The sequence below is a fragment of the Vanessa tameamea genome, chromosome 10 (genome assembly GCF_037043105.1).
Source record: "Vanessa tameamea isolate UH-Manoa-2023 chromosome 10, ilVanTame1 primary haplotype, whole genome shotgun sequence".
In the NCBI taxonomy this organism is placed as follows: domain Eukaryota; kingdom Metazoa; phylum Arthropoda; class Insecta; order Lepidoptera; family Nymphalidae; genus Vanessa; species Vanessa tameamea.
In genome coordinates this window covers 573,075-591,663 of record NC_087318.1, presented here as the reverse complement: position 1 = coordinate 591,663, position 18,589 = coordinate 573,075, and the positions used below count along the sequence as shown (strand labels likewise).

General features: G+C 29.8%; 1 protein-coding gene across 1 annotated transcript in view; it reads right to left on the bottom strand.

Annotated features, from left to right (window-relative positions):
* Positions 1 to 18,106, bottom strand: part of LOC113393660 (E1A-binding protein p400-like) — a 37,312-nt gene extending 19,206 nt beyond the window's left edge. Inside the window, exon 1 of the mRNA XM_026630657.2 lies at positions 17,951 to 18,106. Within this exon, the coding sequence (XP_026486442.2) occupies positions 17,951 to 17,968 (18 nt within the window). The 5' untranslated portion in view covers positions 17,969 to 18,106. The remainder of the gene's footprint in view (positions 1 to 17,950) is intronic.
* Positions 18,107 to 18,589: the final 483 nt, after the last annotated feature.

Here is an 18,589-nt window from a genome sequence, read left to right as displayed (position 1 = left end):
ATATAAATGCAATATTTTTTATAAGGCAACTTTTTAACAGACTCTCATCGAGACTGCGTGCGTGTTAAAAGACGAGTCCTAAATATTTTTAAAGGTGGACTTATTGAAATGCACATTTCACTTAATTAGTTATGCAAATCGCCGCTCTACATTCGCGACGGCGCCCTTCCTTTGATTTTACTCGATGACCTTGAAAGTTGGAATTATTCCACTGTATTTAAAAAAAAATATTCAAGCGTATTGTTAAATGAGATATTGTAATTTTTGTTATAAATTTCATTTGTCATTTATATTGCACGAATTTCAACTCTATCTATATTTAATCTTAGATTTTTTATCATAAAGGTCGTGAAAGAGTATTTAATACTTTATTGGTATATTATCTGGAGTTTGCATTTACTTTCAATGTTAAAAATAAAGCAAAATTTATATATAATATACGCATTATATTTTTATTAGTTATATAAGAATATAATATAATATATTTAACTTGCAACGAACAATGGGCAATGATGTTACGCTTTACGACACAAGCGTGAAAAATGATGTTCGAACAAAAGACTGCAACGCGCTACCTACTCACGCTCGAACAACATAAGCATTCATTAGATTCAACAAACAAACATTTAAAACATTATTATTAATTATACCTACCGAACACTTTGTGACTATTCTGATTCTTGTATTGCCAATGCGATGCCAAATATGGAATACTAGCTGCCCGTCTCGACTTTGTGTGGGTAAAATTCCTACAAAGTTACCCCTCCTATCCAATCCTCCTATCTGTAGCATGGATAACGTCATAAATTTAATCTGTGGTCCAAATTCTAGCTATATAGACTCAGTGGTTTTGGTGGGCGGTGATATCCGGCCACTTGGCTCTAATGCTATCAATATTACACTACGATATAGGTACCTTGATATTTGCGTGTTAATTTATTGTATCATCAATTGTTATTACGTACATTAAGTTACGTTAATTATGTAAGTAAAATATTACGATTATAGCGTGCACACGATTACAGTCATGGTCACTGCGTCCGTCTGTTTGTTCGTCAGAAATGAAATTGAACTAATAAATAAAAATATTAATTCCAACATTTTACGTCCATGGTCAAATATTATTTAAAAATGAAATTTATTATATGATTATATTTTAGAACCAAAGAAAAAAAATTTTAGTAACTGACGCGAAAACTGGCTAAAATATTTTAAATACGTAATTGACTTTTAAATATTGTATGGTGTATTTGTACACATATTTCAAAGCCTCAAATTCAAAAACTTCTATTTTGAGTCACATTACAAAAAATCTAATATGATTTTTTTAAATAAACCTAATAAGAAAAAAAGGCTTCTAAGTATAGCCTGTAAAGATTCCAAATGATAAACACTCATTAAGTACATGATAACTAAGTGATACTTGCACGGAGTCGAACGCGCGATCAGTTAAAACCCGCGTGTTCTAACATTTCAGCTCCCAGCTTTAAATGTAATCATTCGATATTCGCGATATATAATTCATACAACCTTGAAAGTACCGGAAGCCGCAACAATAAGCTAAGTTTACGATTACCCGTAAAGTGAATATGTTGCAATATTATACACATAATATATTGAATATCAAATATTATATTTTATTTCATGGAAGCCGAGTGGGCGCTCGAACAACGCCCGATTGTAAAAGGTTTCTCTGTAATTTATTCTGCTCCTAAGTTGAATGTGTTTGATCTATTATGCTTCTTGTGGTGTACACCGACTCAGTCACTTATAAAAAAGGGGCGATATAGCGTAGTGGTAAGGTTAAGTGAGGTTTAATCAAAGAAAGCGGGTTCAAGCTAACACTGTTTTATACGTGTTTAATCATAACATCGTGAAAAATCTACTACATGTGTGTCCACCAACTAATATGGGGGCGTGGTGGGATAAGCGCCAAACTTTTTCTTATTTAAAGAAGATCTCAGAAAGAAGAAGTATGTCGATATATTACAACAGATCCTGCTGATGTACATTGTTTCCTAATCAAGTATCAGTAGTAAGTTTAGAGTTAATTATAAATATTATATTGAAGCTAAAACTCTCGCATTTTACTTTATATTTTATCGAACCATTAGTGTATTTTTATGGTATGTTCAACAACTTGACTCCGTGTAATGGCTTTGTGCGTAACATTTGTTAGATATTTAGCCGCCAATTCTATAACATACGTGCCGGCGTGACGTATTATTTTAACCGTATAATTACAATCACATAAAGTATAAATATCAAATAAAGTTCCGCTCTTAACGAAGCATGTTTATTTTAAAGGCACGCTAAATAACAATACAAGTATTTAACAATAATACATACCACTTAGCCACGCACAAACAAGTGCGCCCAGCACAAACAGTTAGTTGTACATCTTTCTCATCCAGTAAACTACTAATTTAATTTTTCGTTTAACCTAAATATATAGAGATAAGTCATCATAATATTATAACGCCAAGCTTCCGACTCAGTAGTCAACGCGTCAAATCTGAGTCATAATATTAAAGAATATATTAAAAATAAAACAAACCGAGAAGTATTGTGCGATAAAAAATACGGATATGAATAAAACGTGTGGTTAATATTCGTTGATTTTTATGCAGGATATATAAGTAGGTAATTGTAAAACATTACAAACAAACTAAATGTTTCGACAATAATCCGTATCAATTCGCAATACGTTGGCCGGTTTATTTATTTTGATCTGATTGTAACTTTAAGCTTAATTAACCTATTTCTTGTGAACTCGATTGAATTAAGTTTGTTTCATTTTCATTTTGTTTGTTTTTTATTTAATTCATTAAATATATAAAAATGTTAAAGTAATTCACAACAAAATCATTAAGTACTTCGGAATTTCTTTATACTTATCGACTTCTGCTATTACTCTACATTCTTTAAAAGGTTAGAATAATACTGCAGCTTTAGAAAGGATATCGCCAAGGCCGGACGGTGTCCGCTGCAGACACGCAGACGTATGTATAATTGCGTATATCGATATACATATTACATGGTAGCGATTTAAAATAGTTTGACTTTAATTTTTTCTAACGAGTGCTCATATTTATTTGGTTATCAATTTGATTGGTTGATTTTTTTATGTTTTTGACATATTATTTATAAACCGACTTCTTTTTTGTTGGGACACAATGTTTCGTTGCGTTTATATTTGAAGAAAAAATTTAACAAGGGATAATGAAATACAGAATTAATTTATTTTACTTCGAATTTAAATTGTGATTTATTTTCTGAGATATGGTTGGAAGTCGTTTATGTTTCGTAATCATAGAATTTTAGTTAAATTTGAAATGATTGTGACTAAAATATAAAAATTAGTTACCGTACTTTACTTGGTAGGCTTTGTTCAAGTCTGACTGGATAAATACCACTTACAATTTACTCATCACAGATTCTACCGCCATACAGCAATATTTAGTATTGTTATGTTCCGGTTGGAAGGATGAGCCAATGTAACTAATGTACTAGGAATGAAGAACATCTTAGTTCCCATGGTTGGTGGCGCATTGGCAATATAAAAAATGGTTTTTAATCACCTACGATCAGGTGCTCATCACATAATATTTCGTTATAGTTATATACAATTTTATAACATTATGAAAATATTTATTTATCTTTTTATTTTATTATAATCATATTTAATACGCTCTCTAAAAATGATTTAGAGAGCGTATTAAATATGTTTTAAAGTTAGTTACCAAATATGGGTCAGACTTTCAACATACTCATGACTATGTAACTGAGGTGCACGAGATGAATATTAAAAAAAAAAATAAGTCAAGGAAAACTCAACAATTCTTGCCCAGATGTGTACCTACAATATATTCTACGTTGATCTAACCGAAGATCCATTGGGCGACCGCGTGTCGCAATGAGCGCCCTTCGTAATGTCCTTACAAGTACATTCCGCATAAAAATGCCGCCGGAAGAATCGTTAAGGTTACTGACATATCTCTCCACTCGTACGTGCCATCCACTTTTAATTCATGAATGGATGTTTACGGTCATGTGTGTATAAACTACATTCCTCTCGATTATACCTTGCGGAACACTAGAACGCGCATTGCAATCTTTTTTATTCGTCATTACTGGTTCTTGAGAATCCATTGGTATATTAAATACTTTATAATAAGCAGTTACCACTTTCTATTTCAGTTTAGTATGAATATTGGTTGATTTAGCATTATAAGCATAAAGGATCGAGACATTGAAAATGGCTATTAATAACTTCATATCTTCAAAATAATAGCATATTTGATGAGGATGGCATGTACTCCTGTCGCTAATAAAACTCTTTATTAATAGATTTTAAATTAAAAAAAAAACTGATTCTGGTATTTTTCCCGATCCACTAAACCCAGTTTATCTCGTGAAATGACAATTAGAAAGTAATTTTAAGAGGCTATTTGAATAATACCAAATAAGTTATCCCAAATATATAAATTTGGGACCATAACTTATATATATATGTGTATAAATTTCCGTACATACTCAGTGACGTGATTGCCGGTTACAATATTTATTATCCTCCCGTACTTACCTGTAAAAAGAAAAATTTTTTTATTATTTTATCATATTATATCTAATATCAAAAACATATAATAAAAGCCGAGTAACAACGAGAACACTCGACAAGACTGACTAAACACTATTGAAATAAATTACGAAAGTTACTACTTCAAAATAAATCGTTACGAGTACTGACATTGTGCATTAAAAATAATTCTAGAAAAAAATCGTGAGAGAAAACTACAATGTGTCCGCGCAGTTACCGCGGTCTCGTACGAGCGGCCTCTAAATTTGATCTCATAGCCGTCATTGTACAATTGAATACAAAATTTGTATATTTAAACCCTCGTACAGCGCTAAAAAACTCAATATTGAAACATTAAGCCAAATACTGTTATACTCTATAGAATAAATATAAACCTTGTAACACATTATAAATGTTTTGTCATTTAAAATAATAAAATTTGAGTGAGTCAGTGTACTTACAGGCATAATCTAGGTTCATTGCCGTTGTAAGGAGTGGTTAATATGTATATATATTATTATATATTATAAGTAACTTTAAAAAATATTGATGGAAACGATCTTTTTAATAAGTTTAAAACGTAATATTATTTATCTATACTAATATTATAAAGAGGTTAAATTTGTTTGTATGTAGGGGGTAATCTCCAAAAGTAGTGATCCAATTCTAAAAATGTTTTCACTGGTAAATTATATTCATATTACATAATTTTCCTTATTAATGAATTTCACCCGTGCAGTGCAGTAGGCACAGATACAACCAAGTATCTACAAACGAATATTTATGAGTTATTTCAGCGAAATCCTTGCGTGTAATTACAATAATTACAGGAAAGGATTTGTAATATTAAAACCTTTGACAACACATTAACAAAGGACTTTTGTCCAGCTTTGGGGATATGTTGTCAATATATTACCTAATATTATTTATATATCTAAATAAAGTGTCGCACTACAAAATAACTAATACAAATGACAACTTTATCAACTTGGTGTGATAGCTTCGCTTGCCACTCACGTCATACAACTTTACTAGTGTGAGTGTACTTTTATCGACGCGCTCATCTTTGATAGCATATCTACATATAAATAATTAATCAAAGTATATTTCCTATAACGCCTCTAATTCTAGTATAAGTGACTATTCATTATTAGGTTACCCATTTGCCTGTTTGCCTTTCCATTCCTTAAAAAAAAAAAAGAAATATTTCTTGCAGATATTATACGTAACACAAGGTTATGCATATCTGTAATTAGTTTTTACGTAATTAGTCTAATTTAATGTACAAATATTTCTTAATTAAATCAAATCCCGTAACGATGAATTCGTTACGGAATTTTGATTATTTATATTATTAATGTAAATAAAATATGATAATATATTTATCATTAAATAGTATATATATTTTTTTGGTTATGAAAATTATTACGTCAATCAATGTCACTAAAAATGTCAATTTTAGTAACAAACGTCAACTTTTTTGTTTTTTTTTTTTTGTTATGAAATACAAATGTTAATCTGTAACCTGTTCACAGCTGGTTTCGAGTGTAGTAGTAACGAGGTTGTGTAACCGCGTTAAACTGACTCGTAACAACCGGTCCGAAGGGCAGAATGTAGAGCAACTCGTAACACTAGATCAGTATACGCTTTTTGTTTATTTTGTCAAAGCTGTTGTTTCGTGTCCGTATAGTCTAGTTCTTTATTAATCATTAAAAAATTATGATTTCTTTTTATAATTTATTTTTGTATAACGCGTGAAGTTTTGTTCATAAATTAAATAAATTCCTTAGTTAACATAACTTTATTCTTATTGACTGACTGACTCATAAGTATTTAACGTTCATCTAAACAGTAGTGAACTTAAATAACTTTATACCAATTAAAATTAAAAATAGCAGCTTATCAAATCACGACTTCAAAGAATTCTGGCAAGAATGCTAGCAGTATTTCCTCGTTTAATAGCGATTATCTGGGCGTAAAATGAACCAGCTGTCCTGTTATTGATAGAGTTCAATAAACTTCGTTTTAGATATTTTAGAAATATTATCAATGTGGTTCAAGTGGTATCAGTTCAACAACCGTATTAAATTAATTAATAAATGTCTTATTTAATTCTTCGACAACCAAACTAAATTTTCATTTAACATAAGAAGTAGGTATATATTTTCAACTGTATTTAAATCTGATATAAATATTTAAATCCGAATGCTAATTTTAATTTTCATCACATTGATTATTAAAACGAACGCTTTCTATCGTATTGTTTGTATGGAAACTTGGTTATAGAAAGCGGTGAGAAATTTTAGCTCAGATTTATGTTATTAGATAATTACTACTTTCTCTGGTTTTTTTTTTATTTATATCATAGCTAGGTGGACGGACTAGTGGAACCTGGTGGTGTACTGATCACAGGCATTGGCACCTATGGAACTAATGCCCCACTAAACTTAGGAACGGACCGTTCAAAATGGAATGCAACAATACTAAGGATTGTTGATTGGCGGTAGAATACAAATATATAAGTAGAAAGTACCCAGACCAGGCCCCATGGATAAGAGGGCCCCCAGGTAAGTCAAGTGAAAGTCAAAAATATACGATAATGCGAAAGAATTACCTAATTTTATTAAATTAAACAGATCGTATAATTTGCGGCCCTGCGAATCCTGCAATTAATCAAACCCATTCAATTCATTTAATTCAAGTCTACATTCAGGTGTGTCTTAGATGGGCTCCTAAGTAGTATTAGCCTAGGGCCCCCTAAACTCACGGTCCGGCCCTGGCTTACACAGATCCCTACCTCCAAGTAAATTAAAGTTCTGTGTTGTTTTTATTAATTTAATTCCAAATGTTATCACGTAGTCTATTAGTATAACGTCAGAGATCATGTTAACATCGAACATATAAATGACTAAGTTTAAAATTTCTTCCTAACTAAAACTTAATCAGGTCAGCGATACAATTTCACTTGAAATATCATTGTTTTTGTTTAAAATTCATCTTGTGTTATTCTGTGAAACGTCACGATACCGACATACATACAAACGAATTGCTTAATATCGTTCAAAATTCATCCCATGTTCGGACGAGGAAAAATATCGTTACGAAATTTTCGCGTTACAAAGTAATTGAATTGTCAGTCTAACTAAGACCTCAAAAACAAACCAAACTTTTTCCTGCGATTTTTACTAATGGCCGGAGTGATTCATAGTGAAGGTAAAGGTGTATAATTCATTGTGGTTTTGTGTGAATTGGCGGAAATACGATTTTGTTCGTTGAAATTGTCAAAAAAAAATAAAACCGACAAGTAGAAATGTATATGATAACGTAAACATTTTATGTAAGTATAACCTTATTCTATCCAAACAAAGTCGGGACTCGTGGCTAGTATTAGTATAATACATTAAATGTTTTTCAAATAACTGTTGATTTTTGACAATGCCACTATATATTTAAATAATGATAACTGCCGTGGACTGTATGTGTGTCTTTGTGTTACGCACTTGCGCGTGACTCTGCTTTGTTGTATAACTGCATGTCAATGAGTCGTAAAGAACTTAAAATTGGTGGAAACAACTAAAAACTCACTGCAGCATGAAATTATGATTTGACAGAAAACAATACATCAAAATACTTTAAAGTTTAACGTTAAATTTCGCTTATTTAATATTACAGATAATAGATATAAGTTTTAAAGGATTTTTTTAATGGTAATTTAGAAATTTGAAACTATTGCTATGTAACCCGTGTGCCTTTACCTATGGAGTAAATTTGAAAGTTTTAAAGCGTAGTGAGCAACAAATGATGTCATTCATCTTTAGTAAAATTTTAAAAACGAAATTGATTACCAAATCAAATTAAATTCTCAAATCTTTATTCAATACTGAAGTATACTCTTATTGATATTCAAACTGCCACCGGTTCTGAAAAGAAAATACCCTGACCTAAAAGAAACTACAAAAGAAACTCAGCAGGTCGTTTTTTGTGATTATTTACATACTACATTTAATGTAACAAAGAAAAATCCAGACGGCGATCTTTGAATTCCCAAGGTGTGCTATTAACCATGAACTCAGTAATTGTATTATGTTCAATCATAAAATTTAAAATCAAAATCAAAATATACTTAACTATATTCAAGTAGGCTCATAAAAGCACTTTTGAATCCTCATGTTATAGTGTTGAAATAAATGTAAAACTACCACCGATTCGGAAATTAGATTCTACCGAGAAGAACCGGCAAGAAACTCAGTAGCTACTCTATTTCACCATGTCAATTACAGAGTATGCCAGTATAATTAAATTGTTATATATCCTACCTAGAAATCATTATCAATACTAAGCCCACACTCTTTTACCTTTAATATAATCTTTAATTTTACATGGGTGGTAATTCAGAGAAAATAGTACAGAGCAGACATTTCTTTCAAGCTAAGTTTGATATACCAGTTAAACTATAGCTCGTGAGCTATAGTTGATAATGATACTCGATTACCATTAAACAATAAGCTTGTTACAAAACATCGGCGCACGCATCACTGCTTTCCAAACTATGTATGATTAATAACTTGCACCATGCATCGCGAGTCATTTATAATTATTCGTTATGAGCCCGTGACTTTTGCTCCGTGAACGCTTATTATTTCATTAACTATTGTTTAAACATATTATACGTCTGCTTCCTTTCTTCCAAAATACGTAGTTCACTTTTTGTATATGTAAGTTTAATTCTATATATGTATAAAGCTGTTGAATAAAATAAAAGTAAAAAATGAAAACTTTTTACGAACTATGAATAAATATATTTTTAAATTTTAATATAAAACTACTAACTTAAACATTTGAAATGATTATGTCAAATAATTTATAAATGTTTATATATTTTGACATCTCGATACATGATTTCATTTAACAAAAGCCATGCGATAAAAACAATAATTGTACTTAGTATTTATAATATATATTTTTTGCTTAAACAAATAATCAATAAAACACAACCAGTACCAAAATAACTATTAACAAAGATCAATAATCGCACGATTTTAAATAAATCTATTGACTCACTTTCAATAACATACTTTTTATCCCCGACATTGAAGTTTCCAATTCACCGACTGCGTCGTGATAATAAAACATAGGTACCCTAAGTTATGTCCTAGAGAACACAAAGCTAAACGATAAGGTCCTATTGTCTTCGTTATGTCGCAACCTTGGTTGCTTTATGACCGAAACGAGATTTAAAAGAGTAATGAATCATTCTTCGCATTAATTATGAAAAATTCACACGTTATAATAGACAATTTGAATTTTATGTTTGAGGAACTGTGGCCGCTACTTACATATGAGATATGTAATACCTATACTTTTTGATGATAGAGATATCAATTCTTTGGGAATCCAAATTCTGTCAATTTCCTACATCTTGAAATTCTCACAGTATTAGAAGGATATTCAAGCATTGTTGCTGTTTACGTATACTTGTTGACGTTTCTTGAGAACATATGATGTTATCGACTACGAACTAATTATATCCTACGTGTTATTGCATACCGAACAATTGATTAAGTTCGTATAAAATAGAATCCTGTTCCTATTATCATAATAACAAAATGCTCTTTGAGGTCGTCAAATGCGCTGTTTATATAATATGAAGTAAATAGACTAATCGATCAAAATATGTCGTATATACAGCGAAGACGAAGCGAAGAGTACGAAGAGTACAAAGTATACAATAAAGTCGCATCAAACCGAATGATTCAAGGGTAAAGTGTAAATGTATAATGCATACATATTATAGCAGAGAAAAGCCGCGAGTTTCCTAGCCGGTTTCTTTTTCAATTTACGTATGTTTTTCAATCAAAAGTTGTATATTGACTCTTATTAATATATCTGCAATATATATAATTAACAATAAGAATATAAATATATCTGCAAGAATTTATTTCAGAAATAAATTGAGTAACATATTTTTGAGCTCTGTTTATGTATTTAAAAATCACTTAGCACAGATTTGAATACTTTATTTATTATTATTAAAAAAAAAAAAAAAGACAAACACATATTTACATATTATTCATACAGCTATCATTTATAAATATTCAGGGCGTCTTTAAGTAAACAGCTTAACAACTTTTTATTTAATTAATACTTGCATTTCCATATATAACAAATACCGCGAGGAAGTATTTAAGAAAAAAACACAAGCCCAAGGCCCAGAGGTTAATCAGGAAACCCGTATTGTACTCACGAAGCCAAGAACAAGCGTGACCAGTAACACGTCCGTGGAATCCTTTTGTATACGTTTTTCATTGTTTTTTTTTTATAATCATAGACAATTAAATGTTTACACGCATCATTGACCTCTACAAGAATAATTTGTTTATTACTAGAAAATCAAGTGAATACTGTTACATATACAACCTTTACATACGAATAACTGTTATAGCTACATGTTTGTTAACATGTAAAAAGACGAGCCAATTGACCGAGACGGTATTTAAATGTTCGACAGTCAACTTCGTCATAGGTAAAGTGTCAAAAAACTAGTACTTTTTAATTGTGATGTTACTATAATGAATTAAAAGTGAAGCTTACGCCGGTTCGGAATGTTGATTCTACAAAGAAAAAATGACAGGAAAATCAGTTGTTACTCTTTTCCATTTAGTAAATTTACGAAGTATATCATCATCATAAAAATAAAACTACTCTCACGAACTGAATTCCAATAACCAATTCATCTATTACTATTTTTCCGTAGAATAACTAATAAATGAGCAAAATAAAATAAATAATCTTCCTAAGTAGACTTGCACAAAGTCCTCCAACAAATAAAGTTCTAGGTATCTGTTCCCTTTCCACTATTAAAACAATTTGCATCTGTTTACCGCCTAAAGTCAATACAACATACTCCGCAAATAACAAGCGACCTAACCCAATCAAAGAAATTAAAATTTCAACAATACTTTTAAAATATTGAAACATGGCAATAAATGGCTAAAGATAATTTTGCAATACGCCGATACTTTGTCTGATTAACATTGTACAATACAATATAATTGTATTTGCGTTACTTCACCTTCAGTTCACGATAAACTCTTATAGATAGGAACAAGGCTGACGAATGATTGGTCATTATTACCATGGTCCATGCTAAACCAAAATCAAAATATACTTTATTCGTTAACTATATTATATTATATTCACAGTTTTTATAACAGTTTTGAGTTGTAAGTTGAGGAATTGTCAGCAGCAGTTTCAGGTTTGAAAGCAGGTAAAGACGAACTCTAAATTAATATTTACGGTCGTTTCGGATTTGTACTTTGCACAGCTTCATTCTCTTCAGAAAATGACCGTAAAATCGACAAGGACATTACCAGCGAAGAAATGAAATAGCCTCATTGATATCAAGTAATAAAAGAGATAAGTTTCATCTTTTTATACGTGTGGTAACAAAATATATCTTTATCGTTTTGGCGTGTCTCTGTAGACAGGCTTCGCGCAGACAAGCAAAAACCGTGTGAAAATAAAAAGCTCATTGTGTATTATCAAAACACGAAGAGAAACGACAATACGGTATGGACAAAGTTATTTTGCACATCTATGTTAATAATTATCCGATTATTATTATTATTATTATATGATTTTTTAGTCTACAACATATATCCTCAAAATTCAGATAATCGAGATATTACAATATTAAATCCTATAAAATTCAATGTCATGCAAGTTCAACGGGCGGCCATGTTTGACGTTTACGGGTGCGTTCAGAAAGCTTGTTTCAAATAATAATTTCGTACAGGGGTATGGAAACTTCTCTTTATAGATTTATACAGTTATAAATTTATAGATCAACTTTTATGAAAATGTTATATGAAAAGTAAAAACGAGCGAAGCCGGGTTTGTCATCTATTTCTAAATAAAATTACACACATTTTAAGATTAAATAAATAAATATTAAGATTTTCGATATATGTAAGTAAGCTAAAGTCTAAAAGGCTCATTATCACGAGACGTGTGACAGATTCCCACGTCAAGATGACGTTGAAGTACTTATCACGCAATTGTTCTATAATGTATGCTGATTTGCAGCATAGATCTTGTGTCTAATAGCGGCGCAGATTTCACGTTTATTTTTAACTATACGTACTGATTTATATTTAGAATTTATATAAGGCTTTGTAACAAGATATTTTTACAAATTTCAAGTTTAATAAATTCTCATGTAAGAAAAAAATATTTGATAAAATATTCATTGTTCGCCTATTTATTTGATAGAAATGAAATAATTATATTAGAGAATATTTTTTTAGTTTAGCAACACAGACAGTTTAATTGCTTTTAAGTATCCTGTCTGCTGTATCTATGTTGCCCAACGAAATAATAATTAAAATATAGTAACTCTCTCAAGACGTGTGTAACTTATAACAATGTCTTCTGCAATTTGAGAACTCTATAATCTTATTTATTTCAATTTAAGGACAATTAATTACAAACGTCGTTAAGTTTGATAAAGTCTAGAACAATAAAGTTTCGATCGATGCAATCCATTGTTAATATTTTCAGTGACCTGGTTTTTTATTAGTTTAACGATCACTATCTCATAGACTCTTACTTGAATTATATTTTAATAGTATGTTAGATTGAAAATCGTAATGACCTTGAAGATAAAACACATTTCAATTCTGATTTTTTATATATTTTTAAAGTCGATTATGGTATACATAATGAAATAAAAATATACACCAAGGTTTTTTTATTTTGGATATTTGATATTATATATTGATTTGATTGTTTATGTATCTCAAATATAAAATCCTGACTGAAATCCAATCAAAATACTCTTTAATCAAGTAGGCTTAGAACCATCATATTAAAGTATTCTTACCCTATGGTTGGATTTATAAAAATAATTAAAGTTCAGTACTAATCAACGAAAGCTTTAAAAGTTAATACGTCGTCTATATTATTTAGTATCATTACATATTTTGTTCTTTAATTAGGAGAACTCTGAATTAGAGTAACCACGTGCGATACTCGATTTAGCTAAACAAATGTACAATGTATGATATCTTACAAGATTTTCTTTCCAATAGAGCATAAAATGGAGCATGCCAGTTACTCGTCCACCAATATCATTCAAAAAAATATCTAGTAATCTATTTACTGGCATTACTTAACTATTCTAGAACCTAACTTGCTACGCCTACCTTCTATTTCGAAAACATGATTTAAATCTGAATAGTTCGTTCACCTCGTTGTCACGTTACTTGCAAATTGACTGACTCGCTGGTCTCGTGGTTAGATTATAAATCCGTTAGGTAGACCTAGAGGTTCTTGGTCCCCAGATTGAGACAAAAAAGTTACTGCGTTTTCATGTTCTTCCCAAAGTCTAGAAGTTGGTAGAACCTTAACTTTTTCCAGTCGTGACAGAATCTGGTATTTCCCATAATTATGTGTATGAGGAAATAAACTGCACCTGTGTTTGCGCACACATTTGTATAATATAATATATTTCGCGTACATCACTAGTTTTTATCATAACTTGCATATAATCATGGGATTTTTTTTTTGAGAAGTTTTTATAAACCTCCTACACGATTTGGTGAATCTGACCCGGTTCACAAGAAAACGGAAGTGCACGTTTGATATAGCAAAGATCGTGACGAACGTAACACGATTTGTTGAAATGTGAAGATACAAAAACTTTTCCTTATTTTAAATGCAGAATAACAATATTTATTCGACACTTAAATAAGTTCCTTATTTAAAAAAAAAACTATTTATAATAACTAATCACGAGCTTGAGTTAATGTAATTGCTTTAAAATAGTTCGGTTACTTTATGATTCATTCATACAATCATTCATTCAATTTGTACTTTTAAATATTTACATAAGTTATTGAATATCAGCATTAAAACTCTTTGGTTGGAGAACTCTGTTATTTAAAACTTTGGGACTTCTATGGGATGTTAAGATGTACGGCGAATTTTGTTATAATCAAATTATAAATTGCATGTAACATTAATAACATAAGCGATGACTTTCAAATTTTAATAAAAAACATATAAAATTATCAATCGATCTTTAGATTCAGTAAATCATACCATTCAATCAATGTAAATGATACAGGAAAAATATGAGGACGATATTACATAAATAAAGCTATAATTATATGATGCAGAATGTCAAGCAAAAATGTACAAGTCATTTAAATGAAAGCGAAAGTTATTTTTAAATGTACGTCTGAATAAATGAACAATTTCGCTAACTGTAGCTACGTAAAAACATATTAAAGTTAGCCGTCCACTTGGATCAGTTTAATATAGCGTTACTTTATGCTATGCACAAAAATATAGCCGGTACAATTACTATGAATCATTATTTTAAATTATTTAATTAAATAAATAGTTACCACGTACCGATAGTGAATATTGATTATATCTATTGTGAATATATAAATATGAATTTGCAATGTATATCAATGTATATAATTGTTAGCATTCTTACTCTGTTAACAACAGCCCGAAGGAAATCACTATATCCAAGGTTATAAATAGCCCGAACTGCCTTACATAACAATAAATCATTGACTATAAATATCAAGATTCGAATTTGTTACCTATATTTTTAACATAACGCTTTCATTAAAACCAGTCTTGATATTTGCAATACTTATAAACAAGTAACGGTATTATTTTATGTAAATGTTATATAAAGCTGATTATGCGTAATATATTTGTTTATCTGTATGGAACTTTATTTCAAGAGATTTTTGTTATATATACTTACATACATATGTATATAAAATGATATTATGTTGGTTCATACCAAAGAGCTTTTAAACACGCAGTGTATATTATATTTAAGTGACATGCCTGTATTTGTGCACACACCTGTACACGTCTATGCCCTGTATAGTTGGATATAAATGAGACGGCAAACCAAAACAACAGGAGATCAGACACAATAAATTTAGGCGCAGGACAAATAGCATGTATGAGGCATGCACTGCTTATGAGACAACAGAAAAAAAGAAACCCGACTCGACATTCGAACTCGACATTTATAGGATTGACAAGTCTAACGCAGACTAGCTTTTAGGCAGTTTATTTCTTCATAAACAATATGGGACGTAGAAAAATTACAAAAAAATATGAACAAAGCTGCGAGCACAGCTTATATTTGATAATAATCTAAGCTTGATTTGCAACTCATTGAAATATTTGTGTCGTAACGCTTTCGATCGTCGAAAGTGAAAACAGCGGGAAATAGCCGCTGTAGTAAACCAAATATTATCATAGCCTGGAGAAACAGTCATTGTTTACTTGCTAACAATGTGAGGTAGGAAGGGAAACGATATAATTTGTAATTATATTAAGACATTTTACATATACATATAATTAGTATTTTATATACTGTAAAAAGTTATTCAATATCTTCTCAAATAAGATTTATTTATTTCAAACAAAACTTAAGCACCCAAAATAGTGAGGTGCTATAAATTCAAACTCTCTACCATCAAGATACACGTGTTCTATCGGCTGTACCAGTAAGGCTCATCATAAATTGAATATATAATTTTATTTTTTATTGTTGGTATTAGAAATATTCAAAAAACAATTCTTAATAATTTAATTTAATGTTATTTCTACTATACTTTTATATACATACGTAAACTGTTTGTTTTTTGTGTGTTTAAAGTCTTAGAAGGCATATATGTCTATTAAAAAATACTATTAGTTTGTTTGCTTTAGATATATAACTTTATAATATGACTAATTTCAACTATAATATAAAGTGAATGTATAATTGTTTGTTAACGCTTTAGCAAGAAATAGTTGCTAATAATAGGGAGGTGGTGCAAAACATTTACGTATTAATATTTTTTACACTTTTAATAACTTATCCTGTTAGCGACTAATCATGTAACGCAGTCATGCAACTTAATTTGCGCTTCGGAATAATTTGTTAAATTTATGACGAAGGAATCAATTACTTTAAAAAAAAGGTATAGCTCTAAATAGTGAATCATAAATTATTCATAATTCGAATGAACGAGAAATTTGAATATTTTTTTACTTTTCTTTAACAATAAAAAAAATATATTATCTATAAAAACATAAGTACAAATCCAAATTATAAAAAGTACAGTTATCAGAAAATGAAAGTGCGCATTTGGCGGTCTTCCTTAGACATGTGTAATTAAAAAAAAGTCTTATTGTTATGATTTCATAATAATAGGTAATACTTTTTCAAAAATATTTTCGCCTAACATATTAAAGAAGAATTTATATATGCTTGTTTGTAAATGAATTAATTAACTTACAAACAGAAATAAAATTATATACTTAATATTTCTTTAATAAATTATTTTAAAGCTTTCAAAATACTTCGTTGATTTTTCGTGTTTTTCTCATTGGAATTACTAAAAATTAGAAATAATATTTTTTTTAAATCAAATTTATTTCAATTATTATCTCTACTAAGATAGAAAAATTATAACTTAAGCTATTATATATTTTAAATTATTGCACATATTTTAAATCTAATCATTAGAAATTATTTGAAAAAAGAAGTATAAGACTTTATTTGAAAAAAATATTTGACTTAAACCAACTGATACTCTTTCATTTACTAGGTAAGCTTTTATGGTATAATTTTGATTTTAATGGGAAATCAGAGCTTTGATTTATTATCAAACACTGATGAATGATTAATCATTATATACTGTTGACCTTAACATATAACCGTATAAGGTCATTTTTTACTAAAGAAAAGAATTAAGATAAGATATTTTTTTATTTATTTTTTTATTATTTGATGTCGCTAGATTTTAATTCCAGAAATATATAATAAAAACAAATGGCTGCTAGAAGTTATTGTTAGGCATTTGTTATTGTATATTTTTTTTCTATAAACATCAAGTGCGTGTACATTCCCACCATTTCAATATCACAAACCCGCTTCACTTGACCCGTGGATCAACCAAAAGGTCTAAGTTGTTCGACTAGAGAAAATATTGCAAACTTTTATAGTTTCCTCGATATTTATTAAACAAAAATTAAATATGCAATTTAAAATATAGCTGAAAGAAAAATGACTTCTATTTCAATTCTATAGTTTTAAAAAACTTTGATATCATAATATAATGTTAGCGTAAAATAGGAGGACCAGATCGATTCCTTCACTATTAAAAAAAAATAAGGCCTAAGTAATAAACATGTGACAATATGCATAGAAGTGTGGTTTAGAACCACCGCTCACGGTACCACGCTAGACACAAAACACAGTCACTTTATTTAAAAAAAAATAATATCCGAAAAATCCTGGATGCGTTCTGAAACCACAATCCTACACTTAATTTTGACACTTACGTAAATTTTGGCGGACATTTTGTAGGTCAACTGTCACTTGTCACTCGCGAGATGGGCGCATGCGCGGAGAGACGCGCGGCGAATGGCGCCAGAAGCGTGGCGCTCGTTATATACTCGCCCCCCCAAACTATTATTATATTAATTACGTTTAAATTTTCACTGTACAAGCTCGATCGATCTGGATTTAACGCTTCCTAGTTCGATAATCCCGAATCGAGTGAGTTTTAAACGGAGAAAGCGAAAAAATGACTAGTTTTGCTACGCCGGCGTTGCGTTTTAATTGTAGTGCATAATCTTGTGAACTTAGGCTGTAACAAGTGTTAAGTCACGTTTATTTTGATTGACTATATATATATTTTAAATATGCGTACCGACAATGCTATATGCCATTTCTTAAATAGCATATAGGATGTCAAAAACTCAAAAATCTATTTACATATTTTATCAACTTCTATTGAAGTTATAAATTAGTATCACTTATAATATATGAAAACTTAAAAAGGCAATATTTATAAATATATTATTTTTAATTATAACATAATATTTTTTTAAACCTAATTAATTGTTTCAATTTATATAAAAAATCCTCGCCACGTATCAAAGGTTAATGGTATCCCAGAAACCAAGTCACGCAAGTAT